Raw genomic sequence first — 22,535 nt, forward strand, 5'->3', positions numbered from 1 at the left:
GGTGTTTATCTTTTTCTGCAATGAATAAACAATGATTTTTTTCTATATGGATCAGACATTTACATCCAGAAAGGGGAGATCTCTTAGTTTTAGTACTAGGTTCAACTAGTATTAGTCAATTTAAGATATAGACTCCCCATTTGGACAACATCTATAAAACTTTATAGAGCATACATAATAATAATAATAATAATAATAATAATAATAATAATAAAAGATGAAAATAAGTTCCTTACAATTCACTAAGATTTGACTTTGGCAAAATGAGCCATAAGGTCTACACCCACATGTGGACTGCACAAAAATAGAGAGGTGCTTCAGCTCCAAGTATAGGAAGTGTAAGGACCCAAGTACTCAAAACTTGGCATACCAAGCATCAACTTTGCTCAACAGAACAAAAATAAAACTGATACAAACCAGAAAAATAGAAAACAACTCAATCAAACCTAATAAAACCAGAAGAAATAAAAGACAATTCGACTAAACCAAACAAAAAGAGATGCAAACAAATAAAAGAATGTGAAATGCATGTCGTTAATAATGATATGCAAGTGGTTCTACCAATTTATGTCCACAACATTTTCTTTGACCACCTACTTTGCACACTTTTTCCTTTGTTAGGAAGATAAAATTCTGCTAATTCACCAAGCTTAAGGCTTTTGGAGGTTATTTGATGACTCAACTCTTCAACCTTATTATCTAAATTCTTTTCCTTACTTGTATTTTTCTTTCTCCTTTTGTTTTCTTCACTTTATTCAAATTAAAGCAATATGACCTTATATATCCAGAAATACCACAATGATGACAAGTAGGAACAAACTTACCTTCTCACTTATCTCGATTTAGCTTCTTTGAGGTTGATTTTTCATGAGAAGTTTTTGACTTTGACACGTCTTCATTTGGTGCATCCACAACTTGTCTTATTTTAACAAAGATAATACCTTCAGAAGTAGTAGCAGCAGATGATGAGGTTAGAAGTTCTTTGCCTTTGGGAAGTCGTGTACCCCAAACCCGTGCGATCATAGCTGGACTTTTGAATGCTCAACATCTCATACAATTTTTGAGTTGTAGATTTTTGCTTGTATTCTTGAGATTTTTCCAATTCCTTTTCAAGAGCTCATTTTCAAGTATTCAACCTTGATATTTCAACTTCAGAAATTTTCAACTCCTCGGATAGATTATTCTTTTCATTCTCCAGGACTGTGAGTTTGTTGTATAGCTTCTTGTTTAATTTTTTCAGCTTGACCACTTCTTCACATAAATCATTGTAAGCTTCATTTATACTTGGCTCATAGTTAACACCAATAAGAGCTCTATCCAAGTTACTGTCATCATCACCACTTTTAGATTTTGTTAGCACAATTTTAAGAAAATTATCAACAACAGTAGTAAAGGCTATAAAGGAATTTTCATCATTAGATAATGAACTAGAAGTTTTAGATTCTAAACTATTACCAAGTGTGACATTCAATATGTTTCCCTTATTTTTCTTAAAGTTTGGCACTTCACTCTAATATTTTTTTATGGAAAATAGACTGCATTCATTCATGAAAGCGAATTTACAGCTCTGACTGATACATACAGGAAAAAACCTAGATCATAAGCCAACTACTCACTGTTGAGACTCCACCAGTACACAAATTTCTTTGTGACTAGTATGGTCTTAACTTCTAGAATTCTCTACAGACAAATCGTCTGAGAGACCACAGTCTACTTAAAGCAAAGATTTCAAACCCCACACTCCAGAGGAGGAGATGACTTTCACTCTATGGACAAAATTTTCAAGAGACTATTTCTTTTTTTTTTTATTAACCTAAAATAAAGGAAATTGAAAACATAAATGAAACATGGAAAAATAGTGAAATACATCTTGAAAAGTTGTAGAGTGGCGTGTGAGGGACACGCACCACCCTGGAAGTACAGCAGACAGTTGCGTCTAAAGAAACCAATGGCCCTAGTCCCAAAACTGCCGCGTGCGGCGGCTGTAAAGCTGCCCTTGCGATAGCGCATGGATTTCATGCGCACACTTTAGACCTCGCATGTGGCTCGCGCCGCTCCATTCGATGAGATTCTTCGCCCGTCTAAAGGATTAACACTTTGTGAGTCTTGCGGTGAGGTGCGTAGTGGTCACTGGGCTCTAGAGAACAACAGATTGACATTTAGCACTACTTTAAAAGAAAAACACACTAAATAAAAAATAAATAAAAGGAAAAACTAGAGAGAAAAGGAAGGAGGGAGGAGGGATAAATATTTATTATTTTATTAATGCAGTAAATGGAGTCCTGTGTCTCACATGCGGATAATGAGGGTGATGCTATGGAAAGTGATAGTAGAAATAATGGGTATGAAATTGTGGAAGAACTGAAAGTTGGAATGTGTTTTGATTCAGAAGAAGAAGTGAGATCATACTATATGAAATATGCAAAACAGGTAGGGTTTGGGATGGTGAAAAGAAGTTCTAGGACTGGGAATGATGGATAATAAAATACTTCACTCTTGTATGTGTGCGGGAAGGGATATCAAGAAGCACATCTTCGAATATTATTAAACCTAGGCCAATGGAGAAATTTGGGTGCAAGGCTAGGATTAATGCGGCTCTATGTGCTGATGGAAGGTTTACTTTGTCATGCATTGTGCTTGAACATACTCATTCTTGAAGTCCCAGTAAAGCAATGTTTTTTCGATGCCACAAGAAGTTTGTGAGCTTGAAGTAAATGATATGGCCGAAATACGCGTGTGCAAAAACTTTAAATCTCTTGTTGTTAATGCAGGGGGTTATGAGAATCTGTCTTTCGGAGAAAGAGATTGTCGTAATTACCTTCGTGAGGCAAGGCTACTTCGGCTTAGGGAGGGAGATGCAGAAGCACTCCATAACTATTTTCGCAAAATGCAAAAAAAGAATGAGGGGTTTTATTATGTGATGGATGTTGATAATGAAAACCGGTTAAGAAATGTATTTTGGGCGGATGCTAGAAGTAGGGCTTTTTTATGAATATTTTGGAGACGTAATAACATTCGATACTACATATTTGACTAATGCATACAAGATGCCATTTGCTCCTTTTGTGAGAGTAAATCATCACGGTCAGTCTATTTTACTCGGATGTGGGCTGATATCAAGCGAGGATATAGAGACTTTTGAATGGCTGTTTGAAGCATGGTTAGATTGTATGAGTGGCCGATCACCAAATGCAATAATCACTAACCAAGATAAGGCAATGCAAAATGCAATTGCAAGGGTCTTTCCGACATCCAAACACAGATTTTGTTTGTGGCATATTATGAAAAAATTGACGGAAAAACTTAGGGCATGCTTTGAGTATGAAGCTATTAAGAGTTGTTTACAAAAGTGTGTATATAACTCTTTAACTTTGAATTTAAGGAGTAGCGGCAAGCTCTACTCACGGCTTATGACCTCCATGATAATGCGTGGTTGACTTGGCTATATTCTGAGAGGCATCTTTCGGTACCAACCTATGTTAAAACCACTTTTTGAGCCGGTATGTCTAGAACGCAGTGAAGTGAAAGTATGAATGCATTTTTTAATGGATATATAAATTCTAAAACAACTTTAAAACAATTTGTTAAGCAATATGATAATGCCTTGAGATGAAAGGTTGAGAATGAGGCGGCTGCTGATTTTAGTTCCTTCAACACTCAATTTTCACGTATTAGTCATTATTCCATTGAGAGGCAATTGCAAGAAGTGTACACCAACACAAAATTCAAAGAAGTTTAGGACGAGTGTCGAGGATTTTTATACTGTTGTGCTGATTTGATTAGCTTAGAAGATGGATTATATACCTATCAGGTGCCCGACGAGGTGAAGATCAAAGATGGATTCATAAAACAGGCAAATTTTTGGGTTACATTTAATGAGGATGAGTTTGAATTAAAATGTACTTGTCTATTGTTTGAATTCAAAGGGATAGTATGTAGACATGCTTTGCGTGTCTTGACTTACTTAAACAAGGATAAATTGTCCTCAAAATATATCCTTGATCGTTGGAGGAAAGATTTGAGGCGAAGATATACACTTGTGAATAGCAATTACGATGAGCATTGTGAAAATCCTGAGGCACAACGATATCATTAATTGGTTCACAAGTTTTATGAAATAGCATCAACCGCATCTTGTAGCGAGAAGGGTTATAATAAGTTGATGTGTCATTTAGAACATATAAGTGGAGAATATATACAAATGGCCACAATTTGTGATGGCAGGACAACTTCTAATTATCTTCCTAATGCTTCCATAGGGGGCAATAGTGATAAGGTGCTAAGTCCGATCAAGGTGAAAAGTAAAGGGAGACCACCATTAAAGAGAAAATAGTCTACGTTGGAAAAATCAAGAAAAAGACTAAAAACCTGAAAGAGTGAACAAAATAAGGTTACTCATGTGCTTTGGTGTGTTGGTTAAATCATATCTATACCATTGTTTTTACATTTGTCTCTAAAACATCTTCATCATGGGTTATCAGAAATCTGCTCAATTATCTGAACACGGGACCCTAACTCATATCTCGCTTGATGATTTTAGTGCTCCATCGATTGCATTATCAAGGATGATGGTATTCTTTATTTTTTTCACAATATATTTTAGTGTTTCTATTTTAATATGTGCGTATATAATTGTTTTTACATTTGCTTCTAACATTTATTCATCATGGGTTATCATACATCTATTCAATTATTTGAACATGAGACCCAAACTCATCTTCTACCTGAGTTTAGTACTCCATTGATTGCACAATCAACAATAACAATATTATTTATTTGTTTCCGCATATATTTTAGTGTTTCTATTTTAACATGTTCCTTTTATTTTGTGTTTTTATAGATACAACCTCACACAATTCTGCTGGTGAATAAGGGCAGTCATTTTCCTATCAGCCAAGATGTAGATATAGACACTCGTGAGCATTTTTAAATATATATATATATTTTTTTATTTTTTAGACAAATAAAAATGAAGTTAACGTGATATTGATATCTGATTACATTTAATGCAGATTTGGAACTTTAATGATATTGTTATCCTCAATATGATTGAAGTAGAAGACTTTGTATTTTGTGGTCATTTTGAGACTTTGTTGTGGTTTGACAATGTGGGACTTGAAGTATATTAACTGAATTGTACATGGCTATAATGGAGGGGAGGAGCTTGTATATTGTGCAAGTTGTAAATATTGTGGAGTGGTGTACCATGTTGGGAAAATATGTATTTTGTACAAGTTGTATTTTGTACATATATTTTTTGGTTTTCACTTGCAATGTTATTGAATGGTTGTAACTAGGTTGTAACCACGTTTAATGATTTTGGTCTTAATGATTTGTCAAGTTCTTTTTGACATGTTTTTGGCTCTACTGGTTTTTACAGCTCATTATTAAAAATATTGACTGGTTGTAAACAACTTTAATGGTTTTAAGCTTCTTTCTAGTGTGTAAATAGTATACTAGTAAGAAATGGATATTGTGGTAGCCAAACACAATTCCTAACATTTGAAAATTGACAGTTGTTTCTTGTGGAGATAGATGTTTGTTTTGTAGTTGATCATGATTTACACAACGCCTCATTTGGATTCGAAGATAAGTTGAAATGAGTTGTGAATAGTAATGAGATGGGTTGTGAATAGTAGTGAAATTTGTGAGTTAAAGTTGATGAATAGTAATGAACTGTAGTGAGATGAGTTGAGATGGGTTGTGAATCCAAACCGGGCGATGCATTTTCAAAAAGTTGGATGCAGCTGTATAGAGACAAAAATAAAATAAAAATAAAAAACATTTTAACACAATTATGTCTCAGTTAGGGGTGTAACTGGTCCGGTCCGGTCTGGTTTTGGATAAAATCTAGGACCGAACCGGTATGTACTGGTTTTGTATTTTTCAAAACCGATTACGCACCGGTTACCCTCCTAAACCGGTACTTCCGGTTTTACCGGTTTCCGGTCCGGTCCGGTCCGGTTTTCTGATTTTTTTAAAATGTAAATTTCACAATTTATCATTAAAAATTTGTTTATAAAAAAAAAAATTGATTTAAAAAAAATTATTTTATACTTTTATTAATATATTAGACTATATAATAGTATTAATATTAGACTATTAGTATAGTTATAAGTTATATATTAGTATTAGTTATAAACTTTTAGTGATTTAGTATTAACATTTTATGTAATAATTTATAAATTATAATAAGAAATTATTTCATATATGAATATATATGTTATATATAAAATTTCACATAAAAATTTATAATTATACATTATATATAAAACTTATATATATTAATATTTAATATATATATATATATAATATTTTGCATAAAACTTATATATAAAAATATTATTTTTTATTTTTTTTAATCAACCGGTCAGGTCCGGTTCGGTCCGATCCAAAAAATCTCAGAACCGGAACCGGACCGAAACCGGCCGGTTTTCACATTTTAAAAACCGGTTCCGGACCGGACCGGTTCAAAACCGGTAAAACCGGTCCGGTCCGGTTCGATTTTCCGGTTATCCAGTTTGAATTTACAACCCTAGTCTCAGTGTAACATCTGGTTTAATTTCAACATCATAATTCAGAAGTTAAAATCAAAATACTTTATAAGCGATGTTGTTGGGACTTTATTCAACACAATTCAAGTAACTTACAATCAAAATACTTCTTACACTCACAACAACACAATTCAAACTATAACCTACCCAAATTACAACACACAATTCAAGATAAGGAAAAAAAAAAAAAATCCTTGACACACAAAGTGCTACTCTATATCCATTGCTTTTGGTCCTCTCTCTTTTAATTCTACTTCACATCGGATTGGTTCAATTTATATTGCCTACTTTGCTTTTTGCTTGCTGCTGTTGCGGCTGCTTAGGCTTCATGGAATGAGCTTCTCCAGGTCATTTTCTATTTGCAATCAGCTTCTTTAGCACCTCAATTCACTTTGCGAGTTGAATTTTACCTAGAAAAAGAATAATAATAATAAAAAAAAAACAGTTTAGAACTAAAATGTAGGGCACAATACACTTTAGAAACCTCTAGATATCAAGTTTTATTCGTAAAATTGAAACAAACTTCATTTTTATAAATTAAACTAAAAAAAGAAGAGGAAGAAAGAAAATAAATTACTGTGAAAATAACGATCAAGAGTCTCAACAAAAATCACTTAAAGAGAATAACAAACAAGCTAAACAGATAAAACAAAATGCAGTAGAAGATTTAGCTAATTTAAAATCATGATAAATCTGTAGCGACTCATTCAAGAGCAACATAGATTCATCACTCTACAAGTGAAATGATGGCCCAATGAAACTTATATCTAGGACCTACTTTTTCCTTGCCCAAAGTTAAATCTAGAGCTGCATCAGAGCTGAAATTAAATAACTGCCACATTTATAGTCACAATATGTGAAGTAACGTTAAAATAAATATCATGGCTTCAATCAGAGTGTTAGAACTTAGAAAGTCAACTAAAATACAAGTTCCATGCATTCAGATATATTTTTTTTTTTTTTGATAAGTAGTTTCATATATTCAGAATTAGAATCAACTTCAATTATGTCACAATTTAACAAAGGCTGCAAAGCACAATCCATTTAAGAGATAGTAGCAGCATTCCTTCACTATATTGATCATAATAACTGATTGCATTAAATTTTTTTTTATAGGGATTTTATTAAATATATGAGGCAACATTATATACTCATTATGCAGTGAGTCTTGAACAAAATTACTCAATAGAAGTATAAAAGATAAGGTTAACTCAAAGCTTTACTGAACTAACCCGCATACACCACCCATTTCCATATACTTGCAAATCCCACAAACCAGTTTTGCATAAAACTATAAACAAACTGATTGACAATCTTATTCTCTATCATTTTGCACTAATTCTTCCAGCTACCAAGCAAAAGGTAACCCCCAAATCAAACCCAAATAGTAAAAAAAATCACAAACCCAACAATACTAGATCAAATTACTATCGACCAAATCCCTAAATCCAATCCTATCCAATCAAAACAACCAAAACCCATAAACCTCAAGGTCAGAAAAATTGTAAAAATGATAATAAAAAATCCAGAAATTGTAGAACACCCAGCACCATTAAACCAGATCAAATATAAAAACTAAATTGGGTTTGCAAGATGAGATTTGGGACAACAGAGAAAATATAATTTTAAATTAGAAGAAAAGTATCGATCGGTGAGATAGTGATGCGATCGGTGAGATAGTGATGAGGGTTATGGAGAGCCTCAACTAGAAAGGGGTGCACCATTTACTCATTATCTTTGAGCCCAACAAGGCCACAGTTGGTAGCTGAGGCGTCCATGGCCATGAAGAGAGAGGACGATATTTTTATGTCCCAAAATCATCTTCTTCGTTGATGTTAAAATGCCGGAATGGGGGTTTTGTGGAAGAGAGAGAGAACAATGAGAGAAAAGAGACTTACCTATGATGCCGATATGGACGGTAGTGGCCGGATTTGGGTTTGAAGTTTTTGGGGGGAGACGAGATGAGCTCTCGTGCGGGTTGGAAATTGGAGAAAAATTCTAGAAGTTCTACAACTTTAATCTCTTGTGGGAGGAAAAAATAAAGAAAAAAAAAGGAAAAGTAATGCCACGTAGGATGTTGTATAACTTGTTGTGGGTCTATTGTTTCTCTAGCACGATTTCATACCCATTATTTCTACTATCACTTTCCATAGCATCACCCTCATTATCCGCATGTGAGACACTGGACTCCATTTACTGCATTAATAAAATAATAAATATTTATATTAAAAAAACACATCACATCACATCTAACTATATGTGATATTAAAAGAAATGGCTGAGTTGTTTTTTTACTAGGTTATGCAATAATTAACTGTCAAAGGTTCACGACAATCAATAAATAAATACTTCCCAAAAGTGGTTTTGAAATATATATACATGCAAAAATAAAATTTACCAACATGTAGTGGATGATGAGGTGTAGTGCAACATTTGTTTCATTTGGCGATGTCGGGAGAGCAACTTGTGGCATACGACATCAGGAGTGGAGCTGCATAGTGATGCATAGGAAGGGGAAGAGAGTTGGGTGTGGAGGTCACCGTTGGCTTGTGGTGGTGATCGATGATTTTCATGGGCCACAATTTGTGGATTTAGCATAGGGGAACTAAGGTTGTCCATGCTTAACCCAACTAAAAATAAAAATTATTGGGGCATTTTGAGCAATAACAGAAAAATTTTGTAACCATCACCACACATTCTGAAATTAGAATGGTTCAATATGATTAGAATTATATAAATGCAGAATTGTATTATAGAATTAATTATAGAAAAGAAGAAAACTATATAGCTAACACATTAAATACATCCAATGTTTAGGAAATAACCCAAAAATGAATGTAAAGATTCGCAAAACCTCCATTCTCTAGCACCCTCTTAAGTAAGTTCAGGTTTCATATTATATATAATTCAAGCAGTCACATTATAGCCAGAACAAATTAATCAAAACTAAAGATTGAAGCATATTACATACTCAGCCCGGAAAGAAAGCTAGAACAGCTTCTTGTACCCACAAAATCATACGAAAAGATGAAAGGGAAAAAAAAAAGAGAACTTTATAAGCCATGAGCTTGCCTGGGTCGTCAACATATCTACTGCTAAGCTACATAGCTGAAACATAATCATAGGTTTTGTATATACTATTAACTGATATGAGATAACTATGATTTCAAGCAATAAAGTTGGATGGTGTACTAGGGCTGCTTGATCTAGTGTATATGTTTTAGAAATTACTTAGATTATAGTTTTGATGCATAGTGATGCTCAGACAGACTGTATGATCAAAGTTGCTTTAGAAATTACCTGTGTTGCATGAATAGGATTTGGTATTTGTTGTTTATGGTCAAAGCCACCAACTCTAATCATCTATTATTTATGCTCGTTATCCTTGGAAAGCAAGTGTGTGCACTAGTTTGTAAAGATAAGAGCATATTTCTACATTCTATAGAATTTAAATGACTGGATTACAATCCACATAATATAGAAGAAAATGTTAATAAAGGAGAGAATTTTAAGAATGTCGACAACTTCTCTCAGAACAGAGCATGAGAAGCCAATAGCTTATGAAACTCGAAAAAGCACCATCTTAATAAAATCTTAAAACTATTTTTATACCATCAACTAGACCCGAATAAATTACCAATATGTAATTTATCTTTGCTTGATACTATTGAACACATTGGAGCTTCTGAGTTTTTAATGGGATGGCAATGTGCCACCAGTGTTTTAAACTAACTGGTATGATATTTTTTATTGCTTGTTTTTAAAGAAAAAGTCTCCTTACAGCTATTTGTTGGGCCACTAAATAGGTTTCATGCATTGGACGCCAAAAGCAAGCAAATATTTTGACTTTAAAGAAAAAATAGAGCAATATATCAGGAAAAAAAAAACAATTTGTGGAAACAAGCCATGGTGAAAAGGAAAAAAAGCTAACAAATGAAGCTATACCAGAAGGCCGCACGAAAGACTTCCCAACAGCAAAAACATTCTTCATTGCCAAAGCTTCCATGACAGAGTCTGACCACATGGTGTGCTCAACAGAGCTCACACTAAACATCTCCATTGTCCTTATAAAAATTATGCTAAATAAATTCTCTAAAATAAAAGGGAAAAAACACTAGAGAGGGTATGTGTTAGAGACAAGCACTTCTTGAATCTAGTTCGATAGGGTAAATCCATGATTTTGTTGGGTTAGGATTATGTGATTGTGAGTGTAAATATGATTCTTTCCTAGAAAATGGCAAGAAAGTTTTTTGGACCCTTGTGCGTATAAAGCAATTATTTTTTTTCCTTTTGTATATAAGATGGATATGTTGTGGAGTTTGGTTGGGTTCTTGGTGGCATGGGGCAGAGTTTATTCTCGTGACTCCAGCGACTCCAAGTCGGACCATGAGAGGGAAAAGGAGGAGTGGGATTGGAGCTCAACGAAGGCCTTATTCAAAGAGAGAACTCTCTATGATGCCGATATGGACGTGGTGGCCGGAATAAGGATTTTGTGGAAGAAAAAGAGAACAATGACAGTAAAGAGACCTACCTACGGTAGTACCGATGCAGACGGTGGTGGCTGGATTTACAAAGAGACTTACCTTTGGCACTGGAGTGGATGGTGGTGGCCGGATTTTGAGTTTGAAATTTGAGCAGAAGACGCGAGATGCGGCGTGACTCTCAGAAAAATTTCTTGGTTTTTTTTTGGTTAAACATCCCGCTAACATTGACTTTAGTCCCGCCAAGGCCTTGTGTTAAAAAAAAAAAAGAAGGTAAAAGTAATGCCACGTAGAATGTTGTGTAACTTGTTGGGTCTATCGTTTCTCTTCACCATTTAGTAGCAAAGTCTTCCGTGATTTTTTGAAGCCCATATACTCCTCCACAAAATCCAAGGGCCAAAAGTACTATTCCTGGAAGCCAATACGGGAAGAACCCATCTTTCTTCGGCTTCCTTGTTTCTTGACCTGATCTTTGTGTTGCAGTCAGCTATAGTGAAAGACTTTGAAGGTTGGCCCGCCATGGTGGCCGTGTTGGACATTGAGAAGCAAATCTTTGCAAAGCCAATACAATTAGCTGACCAAGTCGCCAAGGCCACGACCCGCAGACAAAGCCATCTCGTTTAAGGAGTGTGCGGAGATTGAATCCAAGACTGAGAAGCTAGCCGGGCTTTTCCAGTAGGTTGTCAGAGACAACTCAGACCTCTACGAGCAACCCAGCCGACGGATCATTGAAGACACCAAGCAAGTCCGATAAGGCTCTGTCCCTCGTGCTTAAATGTCGCGTCAAACGCACTATGAAGCGCACTTTCACCATCATCCCCACTACTACCTTTCCCAAAATGTCTGTCAACGACTATGGATTTTAGAATGAGTATTCATAGAAAGGATCACGGTGGTCACGGCAGGGAGAGAGGGTACTGCCAAGCATGGGTCTGAGAGATTGGAGAGAGGGTCGTGGGTACAATGGTTTTGAGAGAGAGGGTCTGTGTGAATCTGTGGGTGATTTTGTATTAGCGGTTCCATTGTTAGACCTATAGGAGGACGACATGAAACCCACCCATTGAAGGGTGTTTTTGGGATTTAACACCACATCCGGCTAGAAGATATTCTCTTGAGATAGTTTAGAGTAAGAGAAAACATAAGAAAGATTATATCGTATAGCTGAAGATAAAGATGCAAATCTATTGAACATGGAAGCTGAGTGAAGGGATGATGTAGCAGCAAGCTTGTAGTAATAAGATTGCAAGTAGCCAGGAGTCTTATGCACTCTTATAGATCTTCAAAGTGGTAAGTGGTGGAAAGTGAGAAGTATCATGCAAAAGAGGGTATAAAAGAACATGGAGAAGAGTTAGAACTAGGAGTAGATGAACATTTGTTGAACATGTACACGGTATAGAAGAACATTTGTTGGTTCTAGCTTATACTCTTTGTTGATGACGTGTTTCACACTTACTGGATTCAGTCACCTACAACACAAAGGTAATGGTGGGCTCGGGATTGTTTTGGGGAACCTCCTAAACTTAGTATATCTTCTTATAACATTTTCTCCAAAGAACCACAGAGAGAGCATTGTTACCTGGTGTCCAGTTTTTATACTAGATATTAGGGGGACAACCCATACCCTACATCAGGGGTCTACTTCTCAAGCACAGGTGTCAGGCCATAGTCTTTTAATGCGGTGTAGCATCTTGGGTCATGCTTTGAGGACAGGTGGTGGAGTGGTCAATTCTTGCACACTCCGTCAGAGGCAGGAGCATTGTCCGTGATCCCCATTAATTTGTCTAACAAATACGGCCCTTAAATGTATGGTATTCCTGCAGAAGGGCGTTAGAGTTGGTGGGTCTTATTTGCTCACGTCAACACGAGCCTTCTGGCTCAAGGGCTTATGGGCTGGTGGGTCTTGTAAGGCTCATGAGCCGACTGTGTTGATGGCTCCTGGGCGCACTGAAGGGATATTGCAACTCTGACCAGGATGGGTTTTAGTCTCAACCTAGAGGAGGGGATGAGAATATGATCCCCTCCACTCTCTATATTTATTTTTTTTATTTTCTTGGTTCTTGAACACTTAGGTTTGAGCGTTCTGGGTGATAATTGCAACAGTAATATCAACCCTACGTACCTTTATAGTACTTTTGAATGTTTACATAATATATAAATAGCTTTTGCCCAAAAGAATCTACATTATCTTTCAAAAAAAAAAAGAATCTACATTGACTAGCTAGGTGATCATCACACCGCTCCCAGCTCAAAGAGAGATCACGTTGTGTCGATGTGGTCTTAGTTGTTGCCATTATAATATGCGGTAATAGGGGTGAAAACCGACTGTATCGGCGTGGTTTTGGGGTAAAACCGACGCCGACAGATAGTTTATTTTTGGGGGAGGAAACCGGCCGAAACCGATCGATGGGGAGAAAAACACCGGCCGTCTCGACACCGGCAATTCTCTGGCGGTTCACGGTCGGTTCATCGGCGAGTTTCGTCTGAGAGAGTAGAGAGAGAGAGTGTCGCAGAGGAGAGAGAGAGGGGATGAAAAATGCGATGCGTCACTGGGAAGAAGACGCCCGAGGAAGAAGACGACCTAATTTCAAAACGATGCCGTTTGGTCTAAACCAAACGGCGTCGTTCTACTTAATTTTTTTTAATACGTTATGAATAAAATGACGCCGTTTGGTATAAACGGCGTCGTTTCAGTTATGTTAAAACACAACTACAGACTTAAAACGACGCCGTTCCACTTAAACTTAAGTGGAACGGCGTCGTTTTGAATACAGAATATATAAAAAAAAATAACATTTCTTTAATCGGCCGGTTCAGCGGTTTGAACCAGGTTCGAACCGACGCCGAACCGGCCGATATCGGTTTATACTATTTTCTGCCGCACGCCGACCGATTCTTCACCGGTTTCGGCCGGTTCCGAGCTCCGGCAGCCGGTCTGAGTCGGTCTAGGTCGGTTTATCGGTTTTTTGTTCAGCCCTATGCGGTAGATTTGGAAGAGCCGATGGTAGCGTTGATAGAGAGACATGGTTACAACATTATGCGATGCTTGCTCATGTGGCCCAGGCCAGGTTTCTAATCTTCCGTGAAATTTCTATTGCAATTAAGTGTTGTTTAGATTGCTAGACGGACTAATTAGAATGTGCAGTACTCATATGAAGTATGAACTGCGCTTGCGAAAAGTGGAAGCTGTAGAGCCAGATTCGGTGATGGCAACAAGATGGTAGAATTTTCAAAGTAAAAGCCCCCAGTACTAGGCCTCTGGAATGTTGTACAAGACTGGGAAGAAATCATTGCATTATTGGTGCTTATGGGTTACCAAATTAAAAGAGATTAGATCAGGCATGCTGAAACTAGACAAAGGGAGGTGACCAGCTTTATTAATTTGTAAATGATTGTTCATAGTATAGTTTTTAGTTTTTATACTTCACTTTGGTTTTATGTTTGTCAATATAGTATTAATTAATGTAACCATGGTCTTCCTCTGCTATTAGTAGGACTATTAATAAAATTAAAGGGTTTAATTCGTCCTCTTCTATAAAAAAAAAAAATTATATCTTTCAAGGTAAAACACATCAACTTATATGCATTAACATAGTTCATTTATGACTACGGAAGAAACCTAACTAATTATATTGCAGTACATATATAATTAAACACAGTACGTAAAACCCAATCTGCAATATTCAATTCCATGCATGCAGCTAATATCCTGCAGGCCAGGTATTGGTTGGTCTTCATTATTGCCACTAGTGGGCTGGGAAGGCAGAATAGAATCAATAACCAGAACAGACAACGTAGGGCAAAGAGAGATGACTAGAAGATGCGGTAGACGACATAAGTGCATCCATAGAGGTTGAGGGCTTATTTGACTATCTCGTGGTGGATCCTACATTTTGTTGGGCAGCTGAGTTCTGAAGGCGGAGAAAGTATTTCTGGGCATGACTTGCAACTTGGGTCGGGTTCTTTGTCACCACACAATGCCTTGAAATGCTCCTCCAATCTCCCTTGCCAAACTTCTCCAAACCTTGGAGGAACAACCTGTTTATATAAAGTTGGAGGGGAAAACAATATTATTATAGAAATTCATTCACTCCCATGAAATATAATATTCAATGCGTGAGATTTTTTTCCCCTAAGAGATAAAGAAAATCCTGAGATATATTCCCGTGGTCATATATGTTAGACAAAGAATCAGAAAAAAACGCATCATAATTTAAGTGACTGACTACTACTATTAATAGACTAATCTACTGTTACTTACATACTAATTAATTCAACTCCTTTCGAAGGGGAATCCTCATGTTTAGAATGTGATCCGTTGTGAATTGCGGAATTTAATTAGATTCGAGATTCTTCTATTAGATTAATGCACATAAGAGTTTATTATACGTACTCATGTTCCCTCTCAGACCACGGCTTCCCCTTTTTTCGTTTTGCATGCTGGAATTTATTATCGATGGTGGGAGCTGATATGTTGTCAGACGTCGTAGTGTTGTCAGTGTCACCGTCATAGTCAGGTACTGGGACGAGACCAGACTCAATCATCTGAATATCTTTTAGCAACGCTTCGAAGTGCTGCTTGATTTGCGGTAAAGTTTTTCTGGGGATCCTTGTTGCAATCTTTTCAAAAAGGTCTGGAGAAGGAAAATCAAACTCTACTAATGCCTTTTCAAAGATTTTGTTCTCCTCGAATGACCACTGATGATAATCATGATCGGTATCATGTTCTAACTGGCCGGGTATTGGTTGAGACAAGTATGGCAGTGCTGAAGGGATGCAAGGAGGCCGAGAGTTAGAAAAACGCGCTAGTAATCGATCCATTGTATTCCAGAATAAAATATCAAAAGGACAAAAGAGAAAAGAAAGAGCAGGGAATTTTCTCAATGAGCAGGCTATGAAACATTGGATATATCTCTTGGTCTAGTTTGAGGCAGTCTTTATACATGTAGACACACACACACACAAGAGAACCAATATTGATACATATATTAATATTGTCCATAATCTCAACCATTCATTCATTAAGGAAACGTCGAGGTGACACAATTATGGGAAGATTTTAAATATCATGGCAATGCTAATCTGGGTAGATCTTGTGAGAAAAGGAAATCTCGATATGTTAGTATAAAAAAGAAAGAAATTAAGAGGAGATCTGAAATCACCATATATATATATATATGGACAATACTAGGGTGAATATATGCATCACAAATTATATGCACCAAATTTTTTTTTTTTTTCCTTTTAAGTATTTTTCTCAAGGCACTTGTGATATGCTAAAGTACAAAAACCGGTCGCTTGCCTCCCAAACTCGACTTAGGTATTTCATCAATTTTTTCTCCTTGGTGGCGTACGTTCTCAACACCTGGTTGACTACTACGTATGAGTCTTACTTCACCTTTATTTCGGTCGTCCCCAATGCTTCAGCCACCGAGAGCCCTGCTACGAGGGCCTCATATTCCGCTTCATTATTGGTGGTTTCGAAAGTGAGTTTTGCCATGTCCCGATGCTCCTGCCCTTCCCCGCTAATCATGTGGACTAAAATCCCTCCACCAGCATTACAAGAAAAGCCATCCACAAAAAGAATCCAGGATTTTCGTGTTGGGGTGGCGATTATTTCTAGCGGGAAAGTTGAGAATTTGGCAATAAAGTCTGTCAATGCCTACCCTTTCACGGCCTTCTCTGGCAAGTACTCAATTTCAAATTCATTGAGTTCGATTCATCACCTGACTAATCTCCCCAAGCTGTCTGGTCTTTCTAGCACCTTTACCAACGGGCTTTCTATGAGCACTTTGATTGAATGGGCCTGGAAGTACGTATGCAACCTCCTGGCCGCTGTCACCAAGGCAAATGCCAACAACTCTATTTGTGGATACCTGACTTATGCTCCCCTTAGGCGCAGCTTGTGTAGTACGTGGGCAATTGTGCCGCCTCTTCTTCTTTGACAAGGGTGGCTGAGATGGCATGGGGGGATACCACTAAGTATGCATAGATTGTCTCTCCTTCTATAGGTTGCCTCAAAAGTGGCGAATTGGTTAAATGTTGCTTCAGCTTTTTGAAAGCTACATCACACTCCTCATTCCAGGGGTGTACTTTTCGCAATACACTAAAGAAGGGGAGATATGTGTTTGTGGATCTGGATACAAACCTGTTCAAGGCTGCTATTCTTCCTTCTAGCCATTGCGTGTCATTTAGGCTTTTTGGCGGCTTCATGTTCATGATTGCTTAAATTTTTTCTAGAGAAGTTTCAATTCCTCTCTCTGACACTATGAACCCCAAGAACTTGCTCGATCCTACTCCAAATGTGAACTACGATGGGTTCAGCTTCATTTTGTACTGCTATAGTACTGTGAACGCCTCCCTTAGGTCGGCCAGATGTTGGGCGAGCTCTTTGCTTTTAACTAATAGGTCATCCGCATAAACCTCCATGATCTGTCCTATTTGGTTTTTAAACATCCATTTAACTAGCCTTTGGTAGGTCGCCCCAGCATTCTTTAGGCCAAATGGCATGACTTGGTAGACTTGGTTGTAATACAACCCTCGGTCTGTGATAAATGAGGTCTTCTCTTCATCTGGTAGGTACATTCGGATTTGATAGTAGCCTGAATAGGCATCCATGAAACTTAGCATCTTGTGCCATGCAGTAGCATCTACGATGACATCTATTCATTGAAGAGGGAAATTGTCTTTTGGGTAGGCTTTATTTAGGTCAGTAAAGTCCACGCACATTCTCCACTTCCCGTATGCTTTTTTTAACAGGACGACATTGGACAGCCACTCAGAGTAATGTGCTTCCTTGATGAACCCCACGGCAAGAAGGCATTCTACTTCCTCGACAATGGCTGTGTACTTCTTCCTGCTAAACGATCTTCTTTTTTGTCGTACCTTTTTGTGCATGGGGTCCACGTATAGTCTGTGTTCAATAACGCCGTTGTCAATTTCGAGCACATCTCGGTGCTCTACTAACAATTGCTTTAGGGCCTCTCAGTCTTCTGGGGTGATCTTAGCTCCAATCCGCGTTGTTACGTTGGGGCGATCTGGGTACAATGTTACGATCTCCAAGAGCTCATTTGCCTCTAGTTGCTGTAGGTTTTGCTCAGGCCTCACTTCCACAATCCTATAAAAAAGGACCGTGGAGGGTGGGGGGCAATATGCTCTGATTTCCCAACTTGGCTGCCTGGTCGCCGTCGGCCCCAATAGTACATACTTCTCCCGTTTTGCTCCACAATTCTTGCATATAACACTCTCATGCTAGGGCTTGTTCACCTCATGCTTCCCCCACTCTGCCTTCAATCGGGAACTTCATCCTGAGATGGTACATCAACATAACTGCCCTGAGATTGTTCAATGTTGGTCGTCCTAGTATAGCATTATACGAGGAAGGCACCTTTATGACTAAGAAATCGGTCATGGTGGTTGCAGTAAGCATCCCTTTTTCCTACCATGATGGGGAGAGTAATGGCGCCCATCGATTGGATCAGATCCTCAGAGAAGCCCTTCAATGGTATCAGAGAGGGTCTCAACTTAGTAGCATCTATACCTATCTTTACTAAAGCCTCCCAAAATAATGTATGTTGAGCTTCCATTGTCAATGAGTATGTGCCTGGTAGTGTAATTAGCGACCAGGAGGGTTACCACCAGTGCATCATTATGAGGGTACAATACTCCTTCACAATCTTCTTCCTCGAAAGAGATAGCTACTGAAGAGTCAAGTTTTTGGTGTTTGGATGATTTGTCTACTACATAAACTTTTTCGTATCTTGCTATTCGAGCATGCACCTTTTTGCTAGATGAGGAGGTGCCACCCCAAGCAAATTCGCCATCTATTGTCCTGATTTCACCTGGGGGGGCATTGTCCTTATTGTTATTCTGAGGTGCCATGTCCCTTTCATTATTACGGGCGTCCTCCCTTGGTGGGCACTACCTATCCGAGCTACTACTTCTTTGGAGATTGTATCCTTTCTCAAATCATCGTTTAGGTTTTGCCCGCTCCACAAACATTCGCTCAAGCTCCTTCGTGCCTGCTAATTCAGTCACTCTCTTCTTCATAGGTATTCAGTCCTTTGTCCAGTGTGAGCTTGTATGGTGGAATCTGCAATAACGCCTACCGGTTCTAGGCTGGCGGTGTTCTCTTTCTTACTCCTCTTTTTCTTGTATGTTCAAGTTATTATGGATGAGACTGGTACCATGCTCTTGTCGCCTTTCGTGCCTCCTCTCTTGGTGGTTCAATGCAACTTTTTTGTCTCCCGTATTGCTTTTCCGTCCACCTTCAACTCCCCTTTTCTTGGCCTTACAAGTGCCTGTAATGTATTTTCGACGTTGAAAAAGTCATCTGCTCTATCCATGAACTCCCTTTGGGTCGAGGGGGTCTTTCTTCCTAATTCAGCCATGAACGGGTTGCGTGGCCAGATTCTGCCTAATGGGGCAGCCAGAGTTATCTTCTCATTTTGGTTGTTTGTCGTCAGCCTTTCTTTATTAAAGCAGGTAAGGTGTGCCTTTAGGCTCTCTTCTTCCCTAAGCTTGACAGACATGAGGTACGCTGTTGGGCGCCTACGTCTCTTGCTGGGCATGAACTATGTTAAGAATTGTCTGGCCAGCTCTTCAAAGCTATCAATCGATTTGGAGTGCTACAAATCATCCTCTCGCCACTCCCTTCAAAGTTAAGGGAAAAGATCGGCAAGAGATTTAACCCGGGAAACCGTGGAGCGTTATATGCACCTTGAAGTTCTATAGGTGATTGACTAGGTCCTTGGAACCATCATACATCTCTATCTGGGGAGCTTTAAACTTCGGTGGGAGCAGCACGACCATTACTTCCGCACTATAAGGCAAATCCGTGCGGCTTAACAGTTGTTCCACCGAGGAAGATCCTCCCATCTTCTTTACAATGTCTTCATATTTGTCAGCAAGACTACGTAACTTGTCATGTAGCTTTTTTTTTCCACATCTTTCGTGTTCACTCCCTCATTGCTATGTGCTTCATTCTCCCTATTTGTTGTGGTCAGGTATGGTAGCTTCACTGAGCTCAATGTTGCAGTGCTTTAGCTCCTCATTCTCTTTCCTTAGGTTTTCCAAGGCGTCTAACGCCATCTTAAGCTTTTCTTCAGTTGTTGCTAACCGTGTTTCCATGTTAACGGGTGCTCCTTTTGGTTCACGAGTTGCTTGAGAACGTGTCACGGTCGGCATGGGGGAACCACTTTGAAGTCCAATGAAAAATTAAAATCACAAATTACAATATTCCACAGACGGGGCCACTATAGAGGACGTGTCCCAACATCGGTCGTGATTGCCCACCTGCAAATCGTTGAGTGGGTGGTACGGTGTGCCTGTGACCCTTCCGATACTTAAGTTAGTAATGAGAAGTAATAATTCAAGAATGCATAAAATCCTACCAGACGAAGGTTACCTGTTGCTCATATATATAGTCATAAAGAATATTGGATGAACACCATAACTGATTAACCTTATACTATGCTCAGCCATTATAAGAGTTATCCCTAATGTATCGGAACCATCTTAATCGCATGTGGTCTATATCCATAACGTGAGATTTATCACCTCCTAATAGGTTGGCGGCTAGGTGTTCGTCCAGTCGCACGACTCCTTGAGCCCTTTATGGGTGATGGGCTATGAGCCCCTGATTTGAGCCAGACCAATATTAACTCATCCAATATGTTTTTACAAATATAATAGAATAATGCTCAATTTGGATAATTAATAAATATATAAATATCTAAGCAATCATAAATCAACAAATATCAGATCAAGTTTATATTAATAAATTAAGTTTAAATTAAAATAGCGCTATAAATTTGGCAACGAATAAAAACTTTTGAAGAACAATACTTGAAGTGATTTTTCCAAAAGAAAAATCACTTCAAGTACTCAACCACCACCTCTAAATCTAGTAATATTTACTAATATTTATTTTAGATACTTTCAAGACATTAGCTGACATTTGACTTGCAATCCCCAGAAATGATTCACTCATCCCTACACAACGATAATTCAAAAGCTCTAATATCTTATATAACTTTTCCCACACGGATGAACCTGTAACTGCAAAATCACCATGATGATGAAATATTGAACTCATCATCAGCATATAGATGGACTCATCAACACTTGAAGAATAAGAATGATAAAAAAGGTAACAACCTAGCTAGCTGCAGATCAGGTACTGGCCGGATCTGGAAGCTTTTACCATCTTGTCAATTTATCCTTGTTCAAACCGCGGTACTGCTATCTAGCCAATAGGGCTGCACAGAGACCCGACCTGACCAAATTTTGGCCCGACCCGATCTGACCCGCAGTGAAGCCAGTTTTAGCTCGACTTGACCCGACCCGTAAATGTCGGATTAGGTCAAACCCGTTTGTCTTCCTTTTTATCGTCTTTCTCACCCGTTCACCTTCATTTGCAGACCCATGCCCCTTTCTTGCTCCTCTACAAACTCAGCCTCTCCCACATCTTCCATTCCTCCTCTTCCTCTTCCTCTCTTCTCCAGCTCAGCCTTTCCCCTCCCAAACCCACCCTCCCTCTGTAGGTACACCTTGAGGGGCTCCACGTAGTCCTCGAAACTGAGGGTGGTCAGGGCCCACCGTGCGCAGATCATCGCCATTGATCATCGCTTCTACCTCTGGAACTTGTCGGATGCCTCACCAGTGATGAAGCTTATGATGTATTTCATTTTCTTTGAGATCTAGTTCAAGATCTATTTAATTTTCTTTGGAATCATCAATGACCTTCACCTCGGGAGGAAGTAGAGGCTTTGCTTGATTTATTCTTAGGGAAAAATGTAAAACTGTTGATTTCTTGGTGGGTTTGATTAGCAATGGGGAATCCGTCAAAGATTGACGGGCTTTTGCGAGTAGCTCGTTCAAAATCTGCCGAAGATCGACGCAAGATCAAATCCTTCGGTGATCAGTTTCAACCGACATGAGAATTATCAAACCCATTAGATGATCTGGACCCGATGAACCCAACTATTGTCGGGTGAATCCAATCGGGTCATGCAGGTTGATCGGCCCATCAGGTGCACAGGCCTACTAGCCCACACTCACTTTTTGAAAATTAAGTCCGGACTAAATTCATGGGTGCCCCTTCTACTGCAAGTCTAGAGTCAATAGATTTACCTTTACGAAAGGAACAATGTTGGCGTGAGCTGTTAAAAACCATTCTTAGGAAAGATACAATTGTAGACATAAATATAGATTAGCTGTTAAATATCAATAGAGGAAAGAGATAGCTGTATATAGGGGTGTAACGGTCCGATCTAGTTTTGGATAAAATCTAAGACCGAATCGGTATGTATCGGTTTTGTATTTTTCAAAACCGATTACGTACCAATTACCCTCTTAAACCAGTACTTCCGATTTTATCGGTTTCCGGTCCGATTCAGTCCCCTTTTTTGATTTTTTTGAAATGTAAGTTTCACAGTTTGTCATTAAAAAAATTTTTATTAAAAAAAAAAAATTGATTTCAAAAGGTCTGTTTTATACGTTT

General features: G+C 38.2%; 1 protein-coding gene across 1 annotated transcript; it reads right to left on the reverse strand.

The window, feature by feature from the left end:
• Positions 1-14,901: 14,901 nt before the first annotated feature.
• On the reverse strand, positions 14,902-15,853 carry LOC118349844 (transcription factor DIVARICATA-like). The gene is made up of 2 exons (XM_035695575.1): positions 15,426-15,853; positions 14,902-15,070 (listed from the first exon to the last, which is right to left on the reverse strand). Exons 1-2 carry the CDS (start codon positions 15,851-15,853, stop codon positions 14,902-14,904), a joined length of 597 nt encoding a protein of 198 aa, XP_035551468.1.
• Between the last annotated feature and the right edge of the window lie 6,682 nt (positions 15,854-22,535).

The sequence above is a fragment of the Juglans regia genome, chromosome 11 (genome assembly GCF_001411555.2).
Source record: "Juglans regia cultivar Chandler chromosome 11, Walnut 2.0, whole genome shotgun sequence".
Taxonomy (NCBI): Eukaryota; Viridiplantae; Streptophyta; class Magnoliopsida; order Fagales; family Juglandaceae; genus Juglans; species Juglans regia.